Source organism: Dermacentor silvarum, chromosome 5 (assembly GCF_013339745.2).
Source record: "Dermacentor silvarum isolate Dsil-2018 chromosome 5, BIME_Dsil_1.4, whole genome shotgun sequence".
NCBI classification, from domain to species: domain Eukaryota; kingdom Metazoa; phylum Arthropoda; class Arachnida; order Ixodida; family Ixodidae; genus Dermacentor; species Dermacentor silvarum.
Genome location: NC_051158.1, coordinates 37,629,714 through 37,645,339, shown reverse-complemented (window position 1 = coordinate 37,645,339; position 15,626 = coordinate 37,629,714). Strand labels below are relative to the sequence as shown.

The 15,626-nt window shown below is 44.2% G+C and overlaps 1 protein-coding gene across 1 annotated transcript in view; it reads left to right on the top strand.

Annotated features, from left to right (window-relative positions):
- The first annotated feature begins 9,121 nt into the window (after positions 1–9,121).
- Positions 9,122–15,626, top strand: part of LOC119454071 (carboxypeptidase A1-like) — a 54,366-nt gene continuing 47,861 nt past the window's right edge. The window contains 2 exon segments of the mRNA XM_049667900.1: positions 9,122–9,323; positions 12,505–12,580. Of these exon segments, the coding sequence (XP_049523857.1) occupies positions 9,211–9,323; positions 12,505–12,580 (189 nt within the window). The 5' untranslated portion in view covers positions 9,122–9,210.

The window sequence follows — 15,626 nt, the reverse complement described above, 5'->3', positions numbered from 1 at the left end:
ACTGTATCATTAGGTGACATAATTATTTGTATTTTTGAGACTTTCTTCTGCAGTGTCGTGGAGTTATTTAACTTCTTTATTGTATGTACGTTTTTTTTTACGTTGTAGTGTTACTGTGAAAACGTTGCTTGACAAGTTTTTTTTATGTTCTAGCGCTTGTATGAAAAGGTTGTTTGACATGTAATCTTGTATGTTGAACCCTGTATGTTGTAGGTAAGACCCATTCAAAAGCTAAGGAGTAGCCGGCGCCTTATTTGTGCGTCAACATCTCCTTATATCATATCAATAAAAAAACTCAGCGACAAGTAGTGCTCTCTCATTTACATATCGGAATTGCTTATAGTTCTTGTGTTTTTTCTTTGCTACACGCGTGAACAGCACCAATCGCGAAGCAACGCGGTGTCATGGCGCTCATATCGGTCGTCGTGAGAAGCTTCTTGGTCGCCAGTCCCGATCGGACGCGCGACCTCTGGTAATATATGCCAGTGTTTATGCAGCTTTATAGTTGTATCGAGTCCCATGACGCATACCTAAATCCTTCTGTCATACGTGAAGCACTATTTTTTGTTCACGAATGTGAGCTGCAAGAGAAATCTCTGTGGACTTCGTAGTGTCGCCTCATGGTATGTTTACGAAACGGAGCATTCGTTCTTGGCTCTCTATTTTTGGCGGTCGTATAACATATATGTCATCTGCTAAGCAGTTTTCCAGAGCGCTTTTTTGTAGACACCACTTGTGTGTTCGAGTTAATTTTGCTCGCGTCTTCGAAGTAGAATGTTTCCAGGAAAAGAAGCACAATTTGGGTATAAATTTAAAAGAAAGGAGAGCATCATTCTCCGCTAGCGTTGTCGGCCTGGCTTAAGGTGAGTACTTGTTTAACGTGCGCTCACTACTCGTTTATCTTGCTAACCAAATTGTAGCTACAAACGCTGAGTATTACAAAAAGCGTCAAGCTGCGATCGGCCTAGGACCTTCCCCAAAAGGTAAATAATTAAAAAAGAACGAGGACCCCTAAAGACTTCTTATGAGTTGCGAATGCGAACGCAATAATGTCCAATTGAACGCTGCTGAGTGGTCCTTGGAGTTTTGCGTTGCGAGTAATGTACCACAGCGGTACGTGCTGCCCCAGCCAGCAAGCAGCAGCAGCCTGCGGTGCCAACGCTGCCTGCCACCGACGTCCTGTGTGACTAGAGACCGGGAAAGCAGCAGCGACCACCGAGAACGGCCGGCGCGCGCAGCAGCTAAGTCCAGTGGGGATGAGAGAGAGAGAGAGATATGGACCGCAGGCCGGCTTCCGAGAAGGAGGGTGACGTGGCGTCGCGGCGATGCCCTCTCCCCTCACGCAACGCGTGGCGCGCTAAAGCTTTCGCAAGTGGTCCCTTTTGCCCGCACTGCCTCGTTGTGTGGCGATCGTGACGAGGAGTAGCCGCCAATGGGAATTTAGGTGCCGTCTCGCTCCTACATACTACGCGCTCCGACTCTTTCGCGTCAATGCGCCATTTGATGCTTTCGCATAAAAAAATAGGCAGATCCAACCCGTGTATGGTACGACGAAGCGAAGCTATCGTGAAACGGGTAATTAAGTGCTCTACAACTAAACGCTACGTCCGTAATTATCTTTGCTTTTATTTCACGAACCGCGTTTAATGTCACTGGTTGTTTATCATTTCAAAGGCAGCGCACTTCGTGAGACATAGACGAGCACTAACCCCCGGATTCTGAAACTATGGTCGATCTCGAAGTTCTTGCTCCACTCGACGGAGTTGAGCAAATCCCCCCTTCCCCAACTGAAGGCGCCATGATTGTCAAATATTGCCGAGGTGTAACAGTGCAACGCAGTGACAACTTCTCTCGAAGGACGGCGCTGCCATCCACTTTCTGCTGCCATACACTTTCGCGTAGGGAGTGTCCACCTTCCAGAAGTGTTGGAATTCAATGAACATGGAAGGATTAAGTGGTCAGCAGTCGAGATTAGTAAAAGACGATTATATATTAGTTTATTAGTAAAAGTATTAGTATAGATTCGTAAAAGCCGGAAATATATTGATACAACGGAGCCACAGCAAGCGTAGGTAATGGTACAATATAGCGATAAGGCCGTTTAACATGATGCGATTTTCATCGCACCGTAAGTGCGATTTCCGTCGAATGCGGCGAAAATCGCAGTCGCAGTGCCGACGCTGCGATTTTCGGCTGCAGTTGGTCGCAGCGTCGGAACGTCACAGCTGTCGCTGCGATTTTCCGTCGAAATTGCACGGACTTATTTCGCGGTCTGTTTTGGAAAATGGCGTCTCGCTCAACGAGTGCTATGCGCGCGGAGGTGGATTGCTGAATCCGGTACGTACGCGAAGGGAGATTTTTTTTAACACGAAAGTGTTTTATGCCGGGGTCCACCAAGACTTCACTGACGTATTTCCGTCACGGAAATACGTCATAGAACATAATACAAAGAAAGAAACCAGAAGAAAAAGTTCCACAAACATGCAAAATTTGGAAATCGAACCTACGGCCTCTCGGTCCGCGACGATAGATCGCCGAGCGTTTAACCCATTGCGCCACAAACGCATTTGCAGAGAGCTACACAGACGCGCCTTATATATCTAACACTCCTCCGTGTACCCGCGCTCTTGCTCGGGGCGGTGCCGCCGCCTACGAGCAGAAAAGAGAAGTACTGCATTATGACACTAACGCGCACCGACAGTGAACGCTTCGGTGGTCTCAGCACTACGACTATAGTGCCTAGAATATACTTACTAGTGTGCCGACCGCGGGCTTTCCGGTGGCACGGAGAATGATGCCTTCCGCCGGCGGCCACCAGACGGCGATAGCCGTACGGACCGTGCTATGCCGAGCGGCGTCTCTAGCCAACGCGCGCGTGTGCGACAGACGCCAATGGGCTGTCCCAGCCCGTTTCGTTCTGTGGAGCGTTGGTTGAGGTGCAAAGCGTAATCGAAAGAATATGATTTCGTTGCACTTACAAACGATCGTATGCACAGTTATCATTATAACGCTACGCTATACGGGGTGTTTCTTCGAAAAATACGTTTCACTTTCGTGTTCTATACCGATTCCTATATAAGAGGGATCAACCACATTTTTTAAATGTGCGGCGGATTCCATTCTTCCATTTGTAGGCGTTCGTTGACGCACTATACGTAGCAAACGAAGAGCATTTTCACCTTTGCTTCGTATACGCTGTATACACACCTGTTCGAGTTCCCAATACTACGAGGTGTTCGATTCCTACGAGATGACATGGCCGTTTGGGGTCGTCACAATTTTAATTTGTTGAGTAGCATACGAAAATCGCGCGTACGGAGCAGTTTAAATAATTGCAACCTCTGCAAGGGCAAATGACACAGCAGCAGAGCACGCGAAGTTTCAACGTTGCACTGAATGTGCGACCGTTTAGATGCATTCTTTTCCTGTCGGTTTCCCCCACGCGTTAAGTTCCCGATGCATCTTGAAAGGTTATCTTGCTTCACTTGCTTATTAAATTTGACATGCCAAGCGTCCAGGCTATCGTGATGAATTTTCTACGACAGCATATTTAACTCTGTGGCTTAAATAAACAAAGTCAATTTGTTTTCGAATACTCCATGCACGTTAAGTTGTGTCTTCTCTGTCGGATATTTTGTTTCCTACGCAGAAACCTATAAACCTTGAATATATTGCGGACTTTTTATCCTATTCAGGCAGAGCGACACATAGAAGGCACATGAGACAACACACAGCGCTGAACAACCAGCTGCGAACAGCTGTTTACGTACGCCATGCATATGGACCGCCGTTGCACACTTCAAAACAAATTTAAACTGCAAAACGTTTTTAAATTACAAAACACACGTATTATTTGGACCTAACAAAGAGAGGTCAATTATCTTATAACACGAACGTCTTTTTCATTACATTAAAGGAATTACGCGGCGTGTGCGACAAAACCTGACAGCAAGCAACTGTGGGCGTCGCACCGGTCGCATTGTTGAAATCGAAACCATGTGAATTGAGGCCTCAAAAAATCGCATTGCGACGCGTGCGACCGCACCGATTTGTTTCGCTTCAGACACAGCATGTGAAACAGCCTATAGAGGGATTAAACGCGAAACCGAAGATCGAGATCAAATAGGCAAACGGCTATACAGGGACAGAAATCCTCATTCAATCAAGCAGGCTAGATGATCCTTTGTCTCCACCCCGTCTCAAAGAAGATGCCTGTAAACATCATCATCACAGGATTAAGGGGGAGTGTTCAGTGGGGGGACGTTCTAGAATACGGGGTAAACCACGCAAATTCGAGCGCTGAAATGATAATGGCCAGCCAAATAGCCGACCAGTACACCCACCTGAGCAAGCTGAATGTTTATGCACCGCACTGGTCATAACTGTTGTTGTTTATGTTTGTTGTTGCTACCTCAATGCGATCTTTATCTTCACCTACTAAACCGTTCACTAGTTATGGCGAAATGCAAACAACAGTTCAAGCGACGCACACTGTATGGCTTCGACGCAGTGATGCCAGGAGGAGACTAAAGGGATATATGATCCTGGTCAGAGAAGGAATAGTTAGGCGAGGTGTATTCAGAGAGAACGAAAGCATACGTATTATAATACTTCCTCCACAGGTCAAAATGTAAGTACGTTTAAAGCTTTTATAGCCTTTGTGTCACACTGACAGATACCGAGACTTGTAGGTGATAAATTACATGTAATTAATAACTTGCAATCACTTAAAATTTGCGGAAATTTTCTTATTGATCGAATACTTTTTTTTACTCGGCAGCGCTCATTATAATGCAAATATTTTTCCACTAACCGATTTCATATAACCAATTACTTTATTGAAGAGACAAGCCGTTTGGCCAGCGAAGCTGCTTTGAAAGCTTCAATTTGGCGGGTATTACAGTAGGTAGAGCACTCGCTGGCATGCCACACAGCAGCCTCGATAATGACCATGTTCAGACGGTTTATCTCGAATGATAAGTATTCGTCTCTCATTTTACAGCTTCACCCGGTCTTGGCCAAAGGTATGAGCCAGCGAGTCATATATTCTACTTTCCGTGTGACCCAGATAGGCCAGCCTTGTCGCCGAGAGGGCGCTTCGTGCACACGTCGGTCCGCAGCTTGCAACATACCGTACCATGAGAAACCAAAGTAGCACGCCTGAGCAGCGCGCAACAGCACCTGGCTGCTTTACAGCCTTTTTGACCAACTCACGGAAATTTACGAGAGCCACTGTGGTCCACTTTAGGATGACGAGCTGCCGACGCGGATTACGTTTCAGCTGCGGCGCACTGATTTCGGGGCTGTCAGTGAACCCGTTGAAGAAATAAAAGAAAAGGTGTTCCTTCATGCAGGCTACAACAGCTGTTACTTGTGTAGCTCGCACAAGCTGACAATACGCTATACAGCCTACATTTATTTATTTATTCACTGATGTCTTCATTTATTCATTCAAGGCATCTTTTGGTAGTACAGTGGGGGGAAGGGGGGGGGGGCTACATGATCAATAATTACAAGCAGGTCACAAGCAATCAAATCAATTGTGACAAACAGCAGTCTCAAAACAAGACCCCATCACAGTGATCACATAAATATAACTTCTTTGGGCAATCGGTTGCACATCTTTTATAGATCTAGGAACAAAAATCATTCTTGACTGAGTCTTGACGGCGTGCTACTCCGACGGCGGTTGCGTGTGGCGCGGCTGGGTGCGACAGCGCGGGCCCTAGCTTGAAATCGATCTGCGATCTGCGGGTTGATAGCTTCATATGCGCTGTGTTTTGTCGTTTAGTTCGCGCTGAAGCAAGAGGCAGCACGAAGGTCAATTCGCTCGCTGCTGCTGCAGCGGCGCTTTCTCACTCCAGCGTTTTGACAGCAAGTTTCTTCGGTCATCGAGTGAGATGTGTTCATGTTTTTGCCTGTGCGCGCGTGACACCATGCTTGGTTATTTAGTCGGTAAGCGTGTGTTTAGAAATTTGCACGGCCGATAAAACTATCATTACTTCGTATATAGCTGTCTAACAATTTACCATTCCAAATGATGCTTCACCTTACGGGCGAAATTGCGACTTTTTGTGAAATGCCCACTCCTTTCTTAATGCATTCTTGGCCTTGAATGCCATTAATCATTTAACTGCCGATGAGGAGTCAACTGATGATGATGATGATGATGATGATTTATTGGCATCCCCTTTGAAACGGGGCGGCGACAAATAGTCACCTAGCCTGCTTGATTTAATCAGGTATACTATACATGTTCTTTATCTTGCATTTTTGTATACCTATCATTATTTTTCTTTTTCAAAAATTTACCTTGTACTGCTGCCTATGATTTTAAGAGATCAGGTCGCATCCATCTTTTCCCTACTTTTTTTCCACCAGTACTCTAATCGTCTCTTGCTGATCTCTACGGCTGATCTGTTTATGTTTCCTTCCACTTTAAACCCAAGCGCTTCTGGGAGTTGCACGTTACCTACGGTTCTCGCTGGGTGGATCCCGTCGCATTCCATTAGGATGTGCTGAGTGGTCTCTGGATCTTTACTGCAGCATACACATGTCTCATCTAATTCCGAATATTTGTTCCGATATGTTTTCGTCCTTAGGCAACCGGCTCGAGCCTCAAATAGCAAGGCACTGCCCTTTGTGTTATCGTACAGAGTTTCCCTTCTAATTTCTTTCTTCTCATTCTTGTAAATCTCCATTGTCCTTTTCGTTTCCATTCTTTGCATCCAATTCACGGTCTCTATTTCTCTCACTTTCTTTCTGATGACCCCTGGTTGTCTATTTACAGTTTCGATTATCCTGTACTTGGTTGCCAACTTCCTTGACCTCTTCCTCCATTCTGTGTCCACGCTTTTCATGTAGAGATACTTGTGCACTTTAGCTGCCCATTTATTTTCATCCATGTTCCTGAGCCTTTCTTCAAAACTAATTTTGCTTTGTGCTTCTCTGACTTCAAAAGAGGCCCAACCCATGTCTCCATGCACTGCCTCATTTGTCGTATTACCGTGTGCTCCCAAAGCCAACCGGCCTACTGATCTTTGGTTAACTTCCAAACCCGCCAATATATCCGATTTTAAGCATATAATGGCATTTGCGAATGTTAGCGCTGGCACCATAACTTCTTTCCAGATTCCACGCACCACCTCATACTTATTGTGGCCCCACAGTGCTCTGTGTTTCATTAATGCTGCATTCCGCTTCCCCTTTATTTTCAGATTATCTTGGTGGTTGATTGAGTAATTCTTTCCTTCGTTTATGTGTACGCCGAGGTACTTATATTGCTTCACTATGGGTATTACTTGCTGTTGAATTGACACCACGAAGTTACTCGTGTGCTCATTAAAGATCATAATCCCTGATTTCTCTGTGCTAAACTTAAGGCCTAGATTTGTCGCTGCGTTCCCACAGATATTCGCAAGTATCTGTAAATCTTTTTTATTGTCCGCTAGTAGCACAATGTCGTCTGCGTACATCAGTCCAGGGATCTTCTGTTGCACCATTTGTCCATTACGCATGTAGGATAAATCAAAACCTAATTCGCTGTTTTCCAGTCGTCTTTCTATGCCCTTGACGTAAAGCGTGAACAACAATGGTGACAGAGGGCATCCTTGCTTCAATCCTTGGTGAATTCCCACCATTTCATTTCCTTTTCGGCCTTCCCATGCCACTTGTACTTGGTTGTCTCGATATATCTCCCTCAGCAGCTCCACGAAATCGTCATCTATGCCTTCGTATTGAAGAATATCCCACAACAATTCCCTGTCTACGTTGTCATAAGCTCCTTTAATATCTAGAAATGCTATCCATAAAGGTCTTTTCTGAGCTACTGAAATCTCTATGCACTGAGTTAGTACAAACATATTGTCTTCTAAGCGTCTGCCTGGCCTGAACCCATTCTGTAGTTCCCCCAATACACCGTTTTCCTCCACCCACTTCGACAGTTCTAATTTTATGGCTTGCATTGCCATTCTATATATCACCGCACATCATCACAACGAGCGCCCTCTGGTGCCCATAACGAGCTAACTCGTCGTGAACTTTCCGCAATATGCACACACGTGTATAAGTGCGGTTTCTTGTAATTTAGGCTAATAAGTAGTACGCAACGACTTCTGCTTTCTTTTTCAGCAGTACCAGTAAAAATACAATAGCAATTCCTACTACCACATTTTTTTTAGAAATAAATTGAGCGAAACATGCAGGTCTAGAAAAATTCCGTACTTTTAAAACTTTTTTAGAAATGTGTCATGGCAGTTAATGGGTTACATGAATGAAATAAAATGAAATTGGAAGCGTTCCATATTATGACAAGAGACACGGAATGCTAGTAACCGACCCACATCCCTTTTCAGAAGCTCACTCTGGTTGGGCACTCCAACCGCAAGTGACGAAGGTTTTTGCCCACTGTTGACGAAGAGACGTGCTCCCTTAAGAGCTCTTCCCTTCTCATAAAGAAACCGTGCAGCACACGCACACGATGTAGTGTTTGTTTGAAATAGAGATGTCACCAATATGAGCCCTGTCTCAGATATACCACATGAACTGAAAGTTCAACCGCGGGCCTATATACTTAAAATTGAAATGTCCCCGACATCATTGGTGCTTATTTTTATCTTTTTGTAAAATGATGATGCCGGTATAGAAACGCCCAATCAAACACAAGAAGAAAACAGAAGCAACTTGATAGCTAATGTACCAGAGAAATTGCCTTTCCAGTTCTCGTAAGTCAGCACGCCGCCAGCCTTACTGAAAGCCCGATGTGCCTCAAACCTTTAAGGGCATATACCGCCCTCCCAAAAATAAAAAAGTTACGCAACTTTCTGGTGAATCAAAACTGTTTCATTGGGACGAAGCTGCATAAAACGGGGGCGACATGAACTGGAACGCAAGCCTGGCATGGTATATACTATACACATGTACTACATCATAGACCAGCGCAACCCAGTTACGTTCCCGAAGCCCGGGCGTCAGGGTCGCACACGTCGAGCTCCAGGCGGTTTCAAAACGCTGCAGCAGCAAGACGAGTCAACGCCCAACGCCCCTTCCCGTTAGATAAGATAGAGGCCTCCGTGAGATAAGATTAGGGCGATTGTCTACGCAAAGAGGCCCGTCCATATGAAGCGGTTCTGAGGTGCAAGTCGAAGGGTAGTTGATTCCGGAGCTTCCACATAGAGCTGCGTGGTCGAACTTGCTAGACCACCAAGGCCGATGACCATGGCCTACGTAGGTATACGCATAGTCACAGCTGTTCTCGTGGTCACGGCCAGTTGGTCATCCGCGTTACCTGCTTCCAGCGAGACGACGCAAATAGATTACACAGGGTAAGTCATGTCAACTCCTTTTGTTGTTTTTGCTTAATAACATGAAAATAAATAAGGAGTTGTCGCTGTCGCTTGCTACCAACGGTTACTCCTTGTCGCGTGGTTATTAATATATATAGTTAAAAAATAAAAGTGTACAAATGTTCTGTAACGCAAACGCTTGTCAGTCAAATTTAATACATTCTCTGAGAAGTGTTTGTTAATGTTTTGTGCAATGTGAAATTAACGTGATCTCAACATGTAATTAAGTATATTCACTCTCGTTTAAACGTACTGCAGGTAGTCTGATATATCGTACGCTTCCAGCGAGATTCCTGATGAAATTGGCAGACATTCTTAGGGTATCCTTATGAGTTGACTGAAATTTTTACAGAAACCTTATCAATTCTACTAGAACATACTGCAGAATACAAACGAAGTCAATGAACTGCGTAAGGGAGCGTTTTAGCATAGAGAAGACATTTTTGGCAAAGTACTGGTCCAGGCCTAAAAGTAATTGTTTTCGTACAGCGTACAATCGGGTTCTAACCCCCCCGTATGCAGAAATGAATTTTAACTTGAAGCTCATGCTTGACTTGATCTGAATGACACCAGGCGAGAGCGTGCCCAGGGCACTCATTGCGTTTCCTTCGGCACGTTTGCGACAGCCGGTATTTAGATCAAGTCAACCATGAGATTCAATGTAAGATGTATTTCTGCATACAATGGTAAGACTCAGGAACTTTACTTGGTGTCTGGAAGCCCATTCCACCATCAATAAGTTAAGTGGCTTCTCCACACTGACCTCTACGAAAACTTGATGGCGATAAACTTTCACGTACCGTCACGTCGGCCCACTTTCACGAAACCTACCGGATTCAAATTTCACGAACGGATCCCGAAATATATTGCTCACAAATGACTCATCACAACACTCTACTTTTAACTTGACGCAACCTAACCTAGCTTTCTCAGGAAGTCGAGCTATTATCGCTTTCTCAGCGCAAGTTGCTTTCATGAGCATTGGTTCGCGTATAAGTCTGAACTAATTAATTTTTCGGAGAGGGGGGGGGGGCCTGTGATAAGGGTTTCGTAGTCACCATCATCAACGAGCAAGTGAAACGCTCTATATCAAGCGAAAGTGCCTTAGTCGTTTGAAATAAATGTAGTGCGAGTGACTAGCGAGAATTTTAGGAATTGGAGCGAATCCGATTTTGTGTACCGTGAACGAATCACGACATAAGCGTACCGAATTTTGCAAGTTGGCACATTACGGAATGGAAAGTAGCTACGCAATAAAAAAAGAAAGCAGGTAGAATTCGAAAGTAAGCAATGTACTGTGCTTCTCCCACGTTTTATTTTTTTATTTTTTTGTTGTTGTTGTAAATATAGCGCGTAAGGTTCTGTCCTTTATAAGAACCAATTTAGACAGTATGTATACAGTCTTCATGTATACTCTCTTGTCTCCTTGTTGTTTTGTCTATTGAGAATATTGAGAATTGTCTATTGTCTATTGAGAACGAAGGGGTTGTTTTCAGAAGATTTACGGACAACAAACAGTCAGCAATAAACTCTAACGTCAATAGTCCACAAGCTTTCTGTGGACATATTCTATAGACGTTATCGCATCCCTTTCTACAACTTGTTCACTATTCAAATTAATTCTCTTAAATAAAGTACATAAATGAGCTGTCTGTAGATATCTAATTAATAAAATTTGCATATTTTCTTTAGACTGTCATTATACATTTTTGGTGATGGTGTGACCGCTGTTCAATCAATGCGTCTACGTCCTGTTCGACGGAGAGAAAAAAAAGAAATGTTGAACAGAGAATTGGTGCCAGAACAATAGGCTCATTCTAAATTAGTCAAAAACTAAGTATGTGTTGTTTCTCACCCCCGGTACTTTAGAAAAAATAGATGACCATGTAGCTCTCGGGCCATTCAACATTAAAATAGAAAGGTCTGAAAATTCTAGGTCTAATTTTTTCAGAAATCAAGTCTTGGAATGAACATGTGAAAACTTTATTGCCAAAATTAAGTAAAGCCGCCTGTGTATTAAGCCAGAACCATCACACTTCTCCATGTCAGCATTAAAAAGATGTTATATTTCGCACTTCCCAATTCTCACTTATATTACTGCATGCTAATATGGGGAAACACGACAGCATCGAACTTACAGAAACTCTTCCTCGTTCACAAAAAAGCACTTCGATCAATAGAAAATTCCTCGTTTTTAGAACACGCAGAACCTCTTTCACAAACGTAAAATTATGAAAATCCACAATATATACTAATACAAATTATTGAGAACCTATAAGAACGCCACATTAGGTAGGGTGGCTCTATTCCAAGAATTAGCAAATCTCAGGAAACGTACAATTTCTTACCCTTTCAGATATCAACCGCCATACCCATCTCGCGCACCCATTACGGGAAAGACTTGACTACGCGCTGGCAACTAACTGAGCTAGACCGGAAAGAATGTTGACGTTCTAGCCCTTAATAACAAAAGCTTATTTGACCTGTTTGTGTGACTGTATTGGAACTGCTTATGTCTCTAATTGTTAATTAAAATATGCATGCTGTGTAACTGTTCTTGTAACTTCCCATTTGTGATGGGATTGTATGATCGTTTCTTTATTTGCTGATATGTTTGTATAACTGAATCCATATAACAAATCGTCGTGTCATTGCAGTTGCACGAGTGGCTAGAGCTTAGTCAAGCTGCGCAGATGCAGCTTCTTTCTCTAGCCCCCTATTTTCGCAGTAAGAATGTATTTTCTATGGTGAAAAGAAAATGTGATTGATTGATTAATTGATTGGTTAACTAATTGTTTGATTAATTGATTGATTGATCGATTGATCGATTGATTGATTGATGTGCGGCGAAGTCAGCTTGAAGAGTGAGTGTGTATGGCCAGCGACTTCTATTAGGGAAGAGGAAGAGATAGGCAAATGGTGGGGAAAGTACAAGTGGTCAACGTGTGGTGCTGGTATGAAATGCATTAGCATATAGTGCATGTATTGTATGGTATACTGGGTGGTGGATCCTCAATGAATGGACAATTATACCATAGCTCAGCGAAATGCAACACGCCATGTCAAAACAACCGCTTCCGTCCGCACACTTAGTACTGACAAGCGATAGTACATTCACGACCAAAAGAGAAAAAGTGCAGTATCGTCATATTGATTGCAGGCACCGGCTCGTATCTGTGACACCCATTACGGCAGCCCAAGTAAGCCTGTTATCGACCTTGGCGGACAAACTACAGGTAAGTGAGACAAGCGAGTGATTCGCGATCGCCCCTCCTTATCGCCGAGGCCATCGAACAATGGCACTGGGACGTCACGCGCCTCGGGGGATGCTACGCCTGGCGTTTAAATTGCGGCATCTCGCCTGCTCCCGTCGCATATTTAATCGCACACGGCGCGGATAAAGGCCATTCATTACAGATGATGCACGGGGCGAAACAGCGTTTTTCGAAAGTACGATAAATGGTTCGATAACAAACTCTATACTCTGAAGACAGACAGATGAAGACTTTAATAGAAACTGAAGATGTCAGCCCTGCTATATACAGGGTTTGATACTTCAAGTGCTCGGGATTACACGAAGAGAAAAAGAATACGGACGGCGGAGAACAGAAAAGAAAGAAAAGGGCTAAGAATAAACAAGGTGCACAGTCCAGGTCACTGACAAAATGTTAAAGTATGACATTTTGTTATACTTTGACATTAGTCCATTAGTCATTAGTCATAAATGCCATTAGTCCTGACTGGCGTCACTGACAACAGCAAGGCCTTCGTGGCTCTTATTGCGTGTCCACTTTTGTCCCAGGGACCTAAAAGCTTAATAGCCTCTGTTTGTGTACCTAACGTATACGGAGTAAACTTATTGCTCCTAACCGCACTGTGTTATCGCAGCGACAGTGACACGGCACATGCTCAGTGTTATCAGGCAGTTTGCACTGTTTGCGCTGCGGTGAACTAGTTGACAGACCTTAAAACAAAAAACTACTGATGTACGCTACACGAAGTCTCGAGCGACAAATGATGGCCTCAACGTGCTCTCCCACTCCCTGCAGGGGGACGCTGTAGGAGTGCTGAAGGCCGATGCGATAGATAGAGGCGTACTGACGATCCGGGTCGGTGAAAAAAAGCAACTTGCGTTAGCCATCCTATGCACGAGACAAGCGCCCTGATGTCCTTACGGGAAAATGGGAATCTGTGCAGTGGATTGCACAGAATGGGTGCCTTTGGCAGTGACGTCTGACTTGACGTTTTCTAACGGAGAAGTAAAACTCATAGCGCAATATGATACGGACAAAGACACAGCAGGACCACAGCACACACGACTTGTTCTTATTGTTGTTGTTGCCTCGAAACATGGCTCGTACCCACCAGGGGGATTGGCCACACTGGATTGACTGAAAGGTGCACCCAACAAAACACCCAAAGGGGTCAAGGCAAACATTCAAAACGAAGCATTAGGCAACCAGACAACACAAATTTAGAGAGGGCTGTGCCCACCGTGTCTGTCTGTCGTCATGGTCGTCGCTAATGTGATTTTCGTTGCTGCGGTTTCAAATCATGGTTCTGCTGTGCGCTGTGCATTTGTCCATGTCATTTTTTTTTTGTCGCTACGATATTGTTTGTGACGGGATTACGCGACGAGCAAACTTCGCCAAAAGTGGCGCCACGCGCTCGGCGTGACGAAAACTAAACTCACATCCTTCATCGTAATTCACATCCGAGAAGCCTGAAGCGGGGGAGTTCGCGGCTTGATAAGGGCCGCGAACTGCCAGCCCAACGGTCAGCCGTAAGCAGTCACGCCACTCGGGAACGTGTACTAAAGGGGCGTGCCGGGGATGTTCACCGGATTTCACTTGCGGTTCACCGGGTAAAAATTAGCCGGAATCCGTCACTCCGCAGAAATTAGTAGCGTCAGCTTTGTACAATTAAGTCTTGAAGTGGTTATGAACTTGTCGAATGACAGGCTTCAAAACTGACACTATAGATTCTTTCGTTATATAAAAAAGTTAAGTATTCTGAATTTTACGAATAACTTCTGTAATAACTACCTTGAACAATAAATTTCGTCATGTTCCCATCTGTGCTAAAAAACGCGATCCCGAAAAAAATATAGTTGACGCATTTCGATCAATTACCTCATTTTAAAACCAATTTCGGACAGATGTCCGGGACCACTTTGTGGACGAGTATATGATGAACTTTGGAGCACATGCTTGTGTTACCTTGTGCAGTTATCCGGACCAAATAAGGCTGGTCCGTTAACACTTTAAACGGCTACTCTTTCTAACGTTGGCCTATCTCACGCTATCTCACGACCTTTCTTACTCCGTAGAACAACCTAACTGATTACACAGTCCGCCAGTTGGCTTAGTATGCGTTTGGCTGAGGAAGGTAGCTGGTAAAGCGGTTGAGCGGAGGGTCATTAAACTTTTCGAACGTTTCGTCCGGCGTTATCTTAATAACTGCCAAGTCGGCGGCTCGTGCATAAAGACACAAGGATGGTATGGTCCTGAAAAATGGCAGCAAGAATAATACTTATCTTGGGCCGAATTCACAAAGCGTTCAGTTCGTAATTTCTCTTTCCCATTTGGCGGCCACCTTCGATAATTTTAATAATTAGTAATGTTATCATTATATCCTTCGTTTCATTAACAATATTCGGCTTTCTGGGTCCGCATAACGTGTGCAGGCGCATAAAAAAGAAGGCAATGTTCTTTTGCCATTGACTGGTCACCTTCATACCCATAATCAGAACTGGTTTTGGCACATTAAACCCTAGAAAGAAGAAGAAGAGGCTGATCACCTTCACTAAAATTACAATTATTGTGACAGAGGCGGAAGAAAAGCGAAATGTATTCAAGGCTGTTTACAAGAGCATATACAGAAACGCCGGCAAAAAAAAAATGGTTGATACACAGCTCGCGCAAGCTGAACGCCGTATTCGTCTCGGCGATCGCTTGCAGTCCTGGCTCTCCGAAACAATGTGTTCCAAATTGCGATTGGCCGGCTCTCATGAACCGTTTAAGCTTAAGAACTCTTTTTGTGGGTACGGGCACTTGTGATTTCGGCAGCATCGCGAAAAAGAAAACAAGGACAACAGGGCAAGAAGTTGCACAGGACAAGAGTAATGACCCTTGTTTCCCTCACAATGGTTTCAAATTATTACAAATAAGGACACTCGAGACGAAAAACGCTGTTTTCTTTTTTGTCAAGCTACATGCATCAGCGGCAGGCATCTGAATTCCCGCGATACTCGTAAATAGAATTATGACAAAAAAAATAACA